The 13,860-nt window shown below is 30.5% G+C and overlaps 1 protein-coding gene across 1 annotated transcript in view; it reads right to left on the bottom strand.

The window, feature by feature from the left end:
* The window catches only part of LOC140431911 (serine palmitoyltransferase 2-like), a 50,294-nt gene that overhangs the window by 20,807 nt on the left and 15,627 nt on the right, over positions 1 to 13,860 (bottom strand). The window contains 2 exon segments of the mRNA XM_072519781.1: positions 1,525 to 1,692; positions 1,695 to 1,888. Coding sequence (XP_072375882.1) covers positions 1,525 to 1,692; positions 1,695 to 1,888 — 362 coding nt within the window.

The following is a 13,860-nucleotide window of genomic DNA, read 5'->3' as shown; positions in this document are numbered from 1 at the left end:
TACAAAATAGAAGTTTTTAGTAAACAATCTTTAAAAAACATTTTTGGCTGGTTTGAGAAAACTATAAGGTATAATATTAAGGTCAATCAGACCTCAATTCCTTGAACAAACCTTAATTTATTAAAACTCTCCCGAAACGGCAGAAACTTTCAGTAACGAGACGCAACAAATGAGGAAGTCAAAACAATAATAGGTATCGTAACAGCTAAGCAAGAAAGTAACAAAGATTAAAGATGAGAAAACACGAAAAGGAGCATAATATGGATCAGATAATTTATCACTAACCGCAGAAATAGAAATAAGATTAGCGCCGAGTCGCCGAACTGGGCCTAGCCCAAAGCAGGAATTCAGCGACGGAGCAAGCAATACAGTTCGATGGTAAGTCACTAGAGATAGCTAGACTAAAGCGCCTCAAGCTATCCTGCATAGTTCGGGGTAGGTTATCATGCGGGAGTCCTTGAACCCAGGGTCCGCACATAACAAACGTTCTGTTGATTTGAAGCCTCTATTGCGCATCAGCGTGCTATCGGAGGGTGGAGGATGGTCTAAAGCATTAAAGTGGGTGGAGGATCGTCTGAAGCATTGTGACGATGTGGAGTGGTTTCTGATTACATGAGCCTATCCCTCTCGCCTCAATGGATTGTAGCACCCGAATGTCATTCTTAATAGTGCGCAAGTCTCACAGGCTCACAGAGAGAGTTCAATACTATTTCTTGCTTGCTACGTTTGTAAGCTGCTACTTTATGAAAAGGGTAGCAGACTCCTCGTTTACATAAATGACCTTGAAATTGCAATAAAATTTGTGACAAAAACGAGGTATAATGGAGATCGTCCAAGTTAGTTAACATTAATTTCTTTTATTGCCTCATTCAATTTTTGTTTTGGTATTCAGTTTTAAACCTTTAGTGAAATTAATTTTTACTTCCACTAGTCAAGAACTATTATTCGTCAAGAAAAAGATACCATTATCAAGTTCATACTGGAAACCTATTAATCACTTTCATAGAAGGTATCTACTTGTATTTCGGTTACATATAATACAGTATAATTGAAATTATAGCAGTTATAGCAGCTTGAAGGAAGCAGTTTAAAAGCAGGAGTTTCATTATGATTACTGCTGTAAAGGAGAATCGCTTGCTATCTATAGGTCAAATTCTGATCTAAAATACTTGATTACCACAACAATATGAACTTTAAGAAATACTAAAAGGGACCTTTGAAAAGATGCTAACAAATTTAACCCTGTCGTAATAAGTAAAAAGATAAACATCCAACTTCTACATCTCCACATCTAGAAAACAGATACAGATTTAACAAGTATAGTATCCAATTGCCTTTTTTTGAAATAACATCAGCAAAATGCTTTTTATATAACGTACCTACCAACTAAGTTTCAATATTTTACAACTGTTTGGTCTTAACCTAAGGATATAAAAAATAATTTAAATTTATTTTAAATTGGGTAAAAAGTATGCGAATCATATAAAGTCATCTACTACTACTTACTTAATCAAGATTACTTACCATTGTGTTCAAATATTTTTACTGTTGCTTTTGATAGTTTAAAACCAAACACCGCGCTGGAATGATTTTGTCTATCGCTCAGTACCAAACATTCAGACGACACAAATGTAGGTATAGTTAACGCATTTGTGGCATAACCCATTCCGAATATAACGGAATCTTCTACTCTAAATATTCTGCCAGGAGTTTTTCCACCTCATCGTGCAACGTACATGTCCCATGCTGCACCCTAGAACTACCAGTGCTAATGCCATATTGGTATATGGATTTGATTGCATTTTCTGCACAAGGCCCAGAATTTTCGGCGAATCCTAAGTAGTTGTAGGAGCCCAAATTTAAACACTTGTACTCGGCACCTACTGCACTGTAAGAATAAATAAAAATATATGTATCTATTTATATGTAGTTAAAGATATATATATATCATATATATATATATATATATATACAGTGTGACCCATTTATATTGGAAACACCTCTATAAAATTTGAAGTTGTTAACCGATTTTAACCAAATTTTTTTTAATGTCATGTAATAAAAGGTCTATTGCGGGACAAAATATGAAATATTTAGTTAAATTTCAGGCATTCTACGATACTTTTTCTTCGTCAAAAATAGAGAATTTGTATTAGCGATTTTTTTATTAAAAAATTTCTACACCCACTGGATTTAGAGTGGCATCAAATAGCTATGACAAAAATTTCATTAAGATATATTTATTAATAACAAACTTATGACAACTTAAAATTTTAAAACTCACTAAGAAAAAAACACTCTGTATTAACGTTAAAAAAACACTCTGTATTAACAGAAACATGGAAACATAATTTTAGTTTAAATCCTAGTTGCCTTTACCAATCCACCATCTAATTGGATACATTAAAATTTGTCGTAGCGTTTATGAATATTTCTAATTACATTTCTTAGGTTGTTGGGGAGTAGTTTCTGCACATGCCTGTCGAATTCTTGCACGAAGTTCGTTTACGTCTCTTGCACGGGTTTGGTAAACTTTTTGTTTGATAACTCCCCAGAGAAAGAAGTCTAAAATTGTGAGATCTGGAGATCTGGGTGGCCAATCTAGCAACGGACTACCTATCCAACGGTTCGGAAAATTTTTATTTAGCCATTGCTTTGCGGTTCTGGCGTAATGAACAGGACACCCATCTAACTGGATATACAAATTTAATCGTTCATTAATTGGGAGCTCATGAATAGCATCCCTCAAGTCAGTGTTTTAAAAATTCTAAAAAGTTCTGTGAGTTCAAGTTTTCTTCAAAAAGAAAGGACCAATAACTCGCTCGTTCAGTATACCACACCAGACATTGATTTTTGAGAATACTGGCTTTTACAGTTTATTACCCAATGGGGATTATCTGCTGTCTATAGCGACAATTTTGTGATGATACTACTCCATTTGTAGTGAAAGTGGCTTCGTCGGTAAACACGTTTTTTAAAAAAATTATATTTTCTAAATATTCCCCTTGGGGCCATAAACAATATTCTAAACGTTTTGCTTCGTCGCCTTCTTGTAATGTGTGTAAGAATTTTGGTTTGAAAGGTTTAATATTATTTACCTTAATACATCGCCGAATACTCTCTCGATGCACATTCAAATATAAACTGGCATTCCTTAAACTGGCATTAGGGTTATTTCTGAAATGATCTAAAATGATTTGATCATTTCCTCTTCTTCTTTGTAATATCGTTGTCATGGCAACTGAGATTTAAGTTGTAGCATGTAAAGTTAATAATAATGTAAGTGCGTTACTTGCATTAAATTTGTATGCTATTTTAAACATTTGTTTGTCTAGTAGTGGATTATTAATAAAATGATTTGAAAAATAATTAGTTTTATGGTTATCTGTTGATACAGGGTGTTCTTTTTGACTCGTAGCTTAGTGAGTTTTAAAATTTTAAGTTGTCATAACTTCGTTATAAATAATATATTTTAATAAAATTTTTGTCATAGCTATTTGAAGACACTCTAAATCCAGTGGCGTAGAAATTTTTTTAATAAAAAAATCGCTAATACAAATTCTGCATTTTCGACGAAGAAAAAGTATCGTAGACTGCCGTAAAAATTTAACTAAATATTTCATATTTTGTACCGCAATAGACCTTTTATTACATGACATTAAAAAAAAATTGGTTAAAATCGGTTAACAACTTCAAATTTTATAGAGGTGTTTCCAATCTAAATGGGTCACACTGTATATATATATATATATATATATATATATATATATATATATATATAATCGAATTCGAATTGTATCAGAGAGACACGTGGTATTCTATGAACGAGTAAAACTGCACTGATTTATGTGATAAGCATAACAATGTAATAACAGACCAACAGATCTCGTTATTTACAAAAAGTTAGCATATGTAAATAGCTTAACTAAACTAACAATATAATTAGGCTGCAGTCAGATTTCAAAATCTTGGATATAGAAAACATCTATTAAAACAGACTATTTCTCAAAATGTACCCCATAAACAAAAACAAAAAGTCAATTAATTATAAGACAGACACTTGCAAGTTAAGCGACATGTATTGTTATATTTTAAAATTCTGATAAACTAAAAATATCTAACATCTGATTCGATAATAAAATTCGTTGGACCAAATACATGTGAAAAAATACCTAAATCAATGTCGTTTGCTCGTTTATGGAAGGCTACAATGATGGTCATTATAGGTTAGTCCTATCCAAGGTTAGTAAATAGGAGTAATAAATAAGATAAGAATTGAAAAACCAAAGGTAACAGGTTTTCCTCAGACCCATCGCTTAATTTATTAATAATGTTGATTGCTGGTAAACTACTTAAACCATTTAACTTAATATGATAATCGCCAAAAAAATTGTACTAACTAGCTATTTATATAAAACAAAATTGTACATCAAATAAATGTCTAACCTTACTTAAAATCATAAATCTGTCAGATATAATATACAAAAGTTTTCTTTAGTTAACATTATACACATTAATTTAAATTGTAAGTAAATTCTGTGAATTAATTTTAGTTTCCATTATTGTTATGTATCTTTCCTATCAAACATCTCACAAACATCCTCACTTAGTAAGTAAAAAAGACTAATTCATTATATGTAAGATATACCTAATGACCATCATTGTAGCTTTCCTTGATGATGCCTATGAAAATGGGCGAAATATATTGGATATAGTAAAAAGAGATATAGTATACTTTTATTAGCAGCTGTTTATCCAATTATTTCCCTCCTTCGAATTTAAATTTAAGTCAGCTTTTTAAAATTTTGGTAAAGATAGTAAAAGTAAAAAAAGATCAAAAGATGTCATATAATAAACAAAGTCTTACTATCCTTATCAAAATTTTAGAATGTATTTTGTCCATTATTTTATGTTTGTGTTAATAAGGAATAAAATAATTCCGAAAGCTAGACAAAAAGTCAAAAGAGTGTTTCTTTAAAATCCCGGCCAACCTTCTGACTGCAGCCCTAATATATATATATATATATATATATATATATATATATATATATATATATATATATATATATATATATATATATATATACATGTCCAAAAGTTTGGAATACGTACAAATAAAATACCTACGCCTATGGTGGTTTTAAAACTGTTGTTGATATTCATTCTATAGCGTTTTTAAATGAAAATGATAAAAAATTTGAATCGTTTTTGTATGATTTTGGTCACATTCAATAGCGTATTTACACATTATTTCAGTCTTTGTTTAAATTTGAATTGAGCCTTTAAAAATGCCTAGAAATGTGATATCTCACTTTAACAGATCTAGAGTAATTGCTTTGTTACAACAGGGCTATAGTCAAAGTTATATCACGAATATTGTTGATGATACTCAGAGTGCTGTATCGAAAATTAAAAAAAATTCCAAGATACAAATGACGTCAAGGATCGTCCCAGAAGTGGTAGAAGTCGATGTACAACAGCAGCACAAGACCAGCAAATAACATTGATAGCTCGTAGAAATCGTCTGGAATCTACAAGTGGTATATCCAGAGAAATTTCTAGGCTTCAAGAACTGAATATTTTACGGCAAACAATAACACGCAGACTAAATGCGGTAAATTTGTATCGTAGAAGACCGCTACGTGTTCCCAAACTAACCTACCAACACAAAATAGTAAGGTTGCAATGGGCTAGAGAAATAGTGCATCATGGTCCTAACTGGAATAACGTGATGTTCTCTGATGAGTCAAAAATTGGCTTGGTATCTGGTTCGCGAAAAACACTGGTTTGGAGAGCCCCAGGACGACAAGCCCGACTAGAAACAGCCCAACCCCGTGTCCCATTTAAAGGTGGCAGTATTATGGTTTGGGGTGGTATTATGAGTGGTACACGGATGCCACTGCTGGTTCTGGAGAAAGGAGTTACTGGTGCTGTGTACATCGAGGAAGTTTTAAATCCTGTCGTACGTCTATTTCGAGGGGCAGTAGGTGATGAATTTGTGTTTATGCATGACAACGCACCTCCTTATCGAACAGCAGCAGCACAAAATTCTCTGTAAGAAGAAGGAATATGTACATTACATTACATTACATTAGAGTGCCCTCGAATTCCCCTGACATGAACGTTATTGAACATGCTTGGGACATTCTCAAAACACGCATCAAGAAGCGAAACAATCCCCCTATTACACTTCGAGAACTAAAAGATGCTGCTCGTAAAGAATGGGAAAGAATTCCGCAAGCCCAGCTCGACCAGTTAATCGGCAGCATGCCAAATCGCCTACAGGCATGCACACAGGCCAATGGAGGAAATACTAATTATAAGTTTTATTAAAAATTATTTTTTTCTATACTAATTTATTTTTAAATGTTCTACATTGTAAGTTTTTCACTCCAAGAGAATAAATAATTTTTTTGCATATCGTTTATCTGGTTTTGAGATTTATTTAGTATTGTTGAGAATTGAAACAAAATGATGTTTAACTATTCAGAACAGTTTATATATAAAAATCAATAAAAAGATGAAATATTCCAATATTCCAAACTTTTGGACATATGTGTGATATATATATATATATATATATATATATATATATATATATTATATATATATATATATATATATATATATATATAGTTTGAGTTTAGTTCTTGAACCTTAATAAATATTTTTTAGTGGATTTTTTTGGGCTTAGGTTCATAAAAAAATTTTGATTTGATACTAAGACATTTTCATATATTTTTTTCGACGTTTCGGCAGGAAATCCATGCCTTTTTCAAGAAGCAATATTGACTAAAAAAACATTTTATGACATACATAATACGGTTTAAAAGTTAAACTTTTGACTTACCAAGCATGTAAAAATTCGGTACTAACAAGTAGACGTCACAATTAAAATAATATTAAAAACATAGGACATACCCACTAAGTCACTACATGTAAAATGTTTTTTAAATCTAATGTGTTGTTTATTGATGTTAGTTTATAGTTTAAACAATCAGTTATTTTAACATCATAGGCGTTCTGAGATTGTCTTTTTATGTGTTTTTAAATTAAGTTAAAATATATTTTGTTCAAATTTTTGACATCTTTTTTATCATTTATTGCATTATTATTTTTTTTTATTTGTATAGACTCTAGAAGCTCTCTTTTCTTCCTGTTGGGTTCACTTCCCAGGATCTTGGTTTTCTCAAAATCAAATTTATGTTTTTTTTCGTTTTCATGTTTTGTGAGGGCGGTTGAGTTTTTTTTTGTCATATTTGTGGGAACGTATTCTTGAGTTCAAGAGTCTTGTCGACAGATGGGAAAAAATGTGCTACATCTCACCAAACACTGCTAATTCCCTCAAGATACATAATGCTGTAATTCCAAAAATATACGGTCTACCCAAAACACATAAAGAGGGTGTGCCGCTGCGACCTATTGTTTCATGCATTCAGTCTCCTTTTGAAAACCTTTCAAAATATTTGAAGAATATTATTTCCAACGTAATAAATAAAAATGCGCACTATTTAAAAGACGCTGATCACCTGAAATTAAAACTCAAAAATATACATTTACCTCCAAATTATAAATTAGTTTCTCTCGATGTGGTATCTTTATACACCAATATTCCAATATCTTTAGCAAAAGACATTATTAAAAAAAAGTGGAATGAAATCAAAGCGTTCACAGACATCCCTCTAGAAGAATTTCTGCTAGCAGTCGAAACAACATTAAAGTCAACCTATTTCCTATATAAAAACAAAATCTTCCACAAACAGATGGATGTGCTATGGGTGCTAGCATATCCAGTGCCATCGCGCAATTAGTTTTAGAGCATCTAGAGGAAATTGTTTTAAATAAAATAGATTTTGATATACCTTTTTTCTATCGCTATATAGATGACTGCTTGAGCGCAGGGCAGCCCAGAGAATAAAATGGATATTTTACTAAATGAATTCAATAACTTTAACCAAAAACTAAAATTCACATTAGAAATTGAAAAAAATTATCAAATTAATTTTCTGGGACCTGACCTTACATAGAGAAAACAGTACTATAACTACTTCATGGTACACCAAAAAAACCTGGTCGTCGAGATATCTGAATTTCAACTCTCATCATCCCCTGTCTCAAAAGAAATCAGTAGTTATCGGACTACGCCGATAGAGCTATTAGATTATCCGATCCTATCAATAGACCTCAGGCCATTAAAAAGCAAAAACAGCACTAACACTTAATTCATACCCACACCACCTTTATCGACAACACTTTCAAACCGCGACTGCATAAATTTTACAATAACAATAATAACAATGAAACCAACACGGTAAAGAAAAACTATATGTCTCTTCCCTATATAAAAGGATTATCAGAACAAATTGCAAATCTCTGTCCAAACATAATATTACGGTTGCTCATAAAGGGCACAATCTTTTGAAAAAAATTTTACAAGACTAAAAACAAAACCCCTCTATTAAAAAGATCGCATGTTTTATATGAAATTCCCTGCTCGAATTGTGATGGAGTTTATATTGGACAAACCAGTCAGCTACTTAACTCAAGAATACGTTCCCACAAATATTGACAAAAAAAAAACTCGACCGCCCTCACAAACCATGAAAACGAAAAAAAAACATAAATTTGATTTTGAGAAAACCAAGATCCTGGGAAGTATACCAACAGGAAGAGAGAGAGCTTCTAGAGTCTATACAATAAAAAAATAATAATGCAATAAATGATAAAAAAGATGTCAAAAATTTGAACAAAATATATTTTAACTTAATTAAAAACACATAAAAAAGACAATCTCAGAACACCTATGATGTTAAATAACTGATTGTTTAAACGATAAACTAACATCAATAAACAACACATTAGATTTAAAAAACATTTTTACATGTAGTGACTTAGTGGGTATGTCCTATGTTTTTAATATTATTTTTAATTGTGACGTCTACTTGTTAGTACCGAATTTTTACATGCTTGGTAAGTCAAAAGTTTAAACTTTTAACCGTATTATGTATTTCATAAAATGTTTTTTTAGTCAATATTGCTTCTTGAAAAAGGCATGGATTTCCTGCCCGAAACGTCGAAAAAAAATATATGAAAATGTCTTAGTATCAAAATCAAATTTTTTTTTTTTATAAACCTAAGCCCAAGAAAATCCACTAAAAAATATATATATATAATATATATTAGTATATATATATATATATATATATATATATATATATATATATATATATATAGATTTTATTTTGTAATTAAGAATGTTAAACATCCAGAGTTAGTGACATTAAATGTCGTTTCTTTAATTTCAGGTAAAATTTTGTGTAAATAATGTAAATAGAACATGTTTTAATAAATCTTTAATTTCAGAAACTCAGTTGTGTTACTAATTATCAAAAGGAACCTTATAAAACGACATTTTTGGTCATGGACAAATTGAGATTCAAATTCATAATACTAGGATCATCAGACAGTAAATCAAATGAAATCTGTATTGCCTCAATTGAGACTCCCAGATGGTCGTATTTTTGATATCTCAGACGAATTTAAGCAGGTAAATAAACACACATTACATATCTAGATCCAGTTCATTTACAAAAGTAAAAAAACTCATTGAAAAAAAGAGGTCAAAAACGAAATGTATGATGATGATGATATTAGATGATGAATTAAGGAAGATTTATTTGGATGAAGGTGAAAATTTACAATTTGGTGATCAGTATTTAGAAGAAAAACTACAACCGGCTGCTGTTAGCTATGAAGATTTGCCAAACATTCAAAATGTGGGGAAGTTAACAGAAAAGTTTTTAATTGAAAAATTTTCCATTAAAATGCCAAATGTTAGACAATGGATGGAAGATTTTGAAAAAGAATGTGAAAGGTTTGAATTTAAATGATGAAGATAAAATAGAAAGTTTGAGACATCTACTTGAAAAACAATGTTTAGATTGGTATGGTAGTATGTTAATTAAATATACAGTGAAATCAGATTGAAAAACTTGGAAAACAAACTTTTGTGATACTTATGAAAACAAATGTTGGTCCCAAATAAAATATGCTTTTACATTCAAATATCAAACTGGTTCTCTATTAGAATATGCCACAAAAAAAGAAAGATTATTATTAGAAGTTAATAAGTTAATTGACAATAACACACTAATAAACCTGATTGTGTTAGGTTTACCAGAAAACATCATGAACAGACTTGATAAAGATTCACTGACTTCAACTACTTACCTTTTCAGTGAATTAAACAATAATGAACACTTAGCAAATAAAGGAAGTGAAAAAGTATTCTTACAGATAGACTGGACAGAGAGCAAAAGCATACATGTACCATCTGTGAAAAACTTAAAAAGGACCACGCTACCACCTTGAATCAACTTGTTGGTTTAAACCAAAGGATAATCAAACTAATAAGGATGATCAAATTAAACTTATCAATAATTCAGAGTTAGAAAGTGAACTACAAAATTCTAATTCAAAAAACTATTAATACTGACATTAATAAAAATAAAATTAGTGTTGAATAAAAATATTGAGCTTTTTGGAGTATATGACTCAGGTTCAAACGTTTCATTAATAAATTCAAAGTTATTAAAAATAAATAACAATAATTCAATTGATTTTAACAATACTTATTTAAAAACTATTAATGGCATTAAAAAAACTAGTGGTATGGTAAAATTAGATGTAAAAATTTTTGATATAAAAAAAGAGACAGAAGTCTTTGTGATCGAAAAATATAATTTTGATTACGATTTTTTAATCGGTTTAGACTGTATAAAAAAATTCTATTTGTGTCAAAATGAAAACTTGCAAATAAGTCAAAAAGTGCCTATTCAAAATGATGTTACTACGGAAATTGAAACAATTTCAAAAAATTGTGACATTTATAAGAAAGTAAGAGATAATAATCAACAAATAAAATGTGATTCTAAGGAAACAAATGAAATTAATAGTTTAAATGAAATAGAAAATAAATATTAATAAATTTCAATGAACACTTTGATGAGACAAATTTTAAAATTCATGTAGACCATTTAGATTGTGATCAACAATCAATAATAAATGAGTTAATATGTGAAAACAAATTTGTCTTTGCAAAAGACAAATATGATGTAGGGACAGTGAAGGAATATGAAGCACACATTGATTTATTAGAAGAGAAATATTGCAGCAAAAGGCCATATCGAACCACAGTTGATGATAAAAAGGAGATTGAGAAACAAATTGCATTGCTACTAGACAAGAATCTAATAGAAGAATCTTACAGTCCTTTTGCAGCCCCAGTTACATTAGCTTATAAAAGAGATGAAAATACAAAGTCAAGATTGTGCATTGATTTTAGAGACTTGAATAAAATTATAGTACCCCAATCACAACCCTTTCCAATTATAGAGGATTTAATGGTAAAGACAAGAAATTGCAAATTTTTCTCAACATTGGACATAAACTCTGCTTTTTGGTCAATCCCTATGCGCATTACAGATAGGCACAAAACTGGATTTGTTACACAAGAAGGACACTTTCAATGGACTTGTTTACCATTTGGGTTAAAAACATCTCCAGCAATATTCCAAAGAATAATGTGTAACATAATAAGAAAACACAAACTTGCAGATTTCACAGTGAGCTACATAGATGACATACTCATTTTTTCAAAATCATTCCAGGAACATATCAGACATCTATCACAACTATTTAAAGCAATCAAAAGTGAAGGATTCAGATTAAAATTTGTAAAATGCATGTTTGCAGCTGAATCAGTAAAATACTTGGGTCATGTAATAAAAAATAATTGTGTAAAGCCACTGAAGGACAACTTGATTTCAATAAAAAACTTTCCAATACCTAAAACACAGAAAAATGTTAGACAGTTTCTAGGGAAGATCAATTTTTATCATAAATATGTGCCAAAAATAGCAATAAAATTGTATCCTTTGCATAATCTTCTGAGAAAAGGTCAACCATTTAATTGGACTAAAGAATGCCAAAAAACATTTGAAGATTTAAAAAATGTATTGTTAACTCAACCTGTACTAACTATTTTTGATCCAACTCTACCGATACACATATATACTGATGCTAGCTTACTAGGAATAGCAGGGGTGCTAAAACAACCACAGGAAAACAATGAAGAAAAACCAGTGGCCTATTTCTCAAAGAAACTAAATGAAGTACAGAAGAGGAAAAAAGCTATATACCTGGAGTGCCTAGCAATTAAAGAATGTGTTAAATATTGGCAACATTACTTAATAGGTAAGAAATTTACTGTTTTTTCTGACCACAAGCCATTGGAGAATATGAATATAAAGTCTAGAACAGATGAAGAACTAGGTGATTTAACATATTATTTATCGCAATATGATTTTGTGGTGAAATATTGCCCTGGAAAATATAACTTAGAAGCTGACTGCCTTAGCAGAAATCCTGTCTTAGAACCCGATGAAAATATGGAGGAGCAGTTGAAAGTTACAAATTTGATAACGCTTGAAGATATATTGAAAGACCAAGAAAAAAATAAAGATATAAAACATAATAATAAACTAGTAACTAAAAATAATGTTTATTACAAAAAAGTAAGAGGAAACGAAAAAATCATTCTAACCGAAGATTATAGCATACAATTTTTAAAAGATGTACATAGAAACTTGTGTCATATAGGAATAAAACAAATGCATATGATGATAGGACCATACTATACAGCTAAAAATTTAACGAAAAATATAAAGGAAATATGTCAAAGCTGTGCAGTATGTACTAGAAACAAATCAAGAGGACTAGGAAAATTTGGATTAATGTCACATTTAGGTCCAGCCACAAAACCTTTCGAAATTATTTCCATAGACACAATTGGAGGTTTTGGGGGTTCTCGATCTACAAAAAAATATTTGCATCTTCTAGTGGATCACTTTACACGATATGCATATATCCTAACATCGAAAACTCAAACTGCAAATGATTTTATTAAACGTGTGAAAAGCATATCAGAGACAGATCAGATTGGTATGATTCTAACAGACCAATACCCAGGAATAAATTCAAAAAATTTTAAAAATTTTTTAGATGAAAAATTTATACCAATAACCTTCACTGTCACAAATTCACCATTTTCTAATGGCTTAAATGAAAGATTAAATCAGACCCTAATTAATAAAATCAGATGTTAAATTAACGAAAAAGAACAAAAAACTGCTTGGACAACAATAGCACAAGAATGTGTGCGCAAATACAATGAAACAGAACATACTGTCACTGGTTTTGCACCATCATACTTAATGTATGGCAAAAATGTTGCAATGTTGCCAAATGAACTAAAAAAATTAACTTCTGAGAAAGATTGGATTCGTAATAGAAATATTGCTCTAGATAGAACGATAAAATCTCATAATTATAATAAACAAATTTATGACAGAAACCGTAAACATTTTGATTTCAAGATAGTGGAAATATATGGTAGTGATTTGGTATATGTGGAAAATGGAAACAAATTAAACAGGAACAAACTTGACGAACTGAAAATAGGACCGTATGAAATTACGGAAAAATTGTCAAATTCAATTTACAGAATAAACCTGAACCGAAGAACATCAAGAGTCCAATCTGTTCCACATATCCAAGCTGACTCCAATCTCAACATCTGAAGATGAAGAACAAGATGAAGAAGACATAGACGATTACTAAACTTTCAAGGCATGAATATTTTCTCCTCTGGGAAAGGGGATGTAATGAAATAATAATTTCATCATTCAAATATTGCCGCGCTCTACCGAGCACATTATCTGGAATATTAGACACAACCACTTCTGTCATCTGTATATTTAAAAACTTGTCACCTTGTCAGATTTTATTTTGTAATTAAGA

Source organism: Diabrotica undecimpunctata, chromosome 1 (genome assembly GCF_040954645.1).
Source record: "Diabrotica undecimpunctata isolate CICGRU chromosome 1, icDiaUnde3, whole genome shotgun sequence".
NCBI classification, from domain to species: domain Eukaryota; kingdom Metazoa; phylum Arthropoda; class Insecta; order Coleoptera; family Chrysomelidae; genus Diabrotica; species Diabrotica undecimpunctata.
This window is presented reverse-complemented; position numbering and strand designations above follow the sequence as displayed.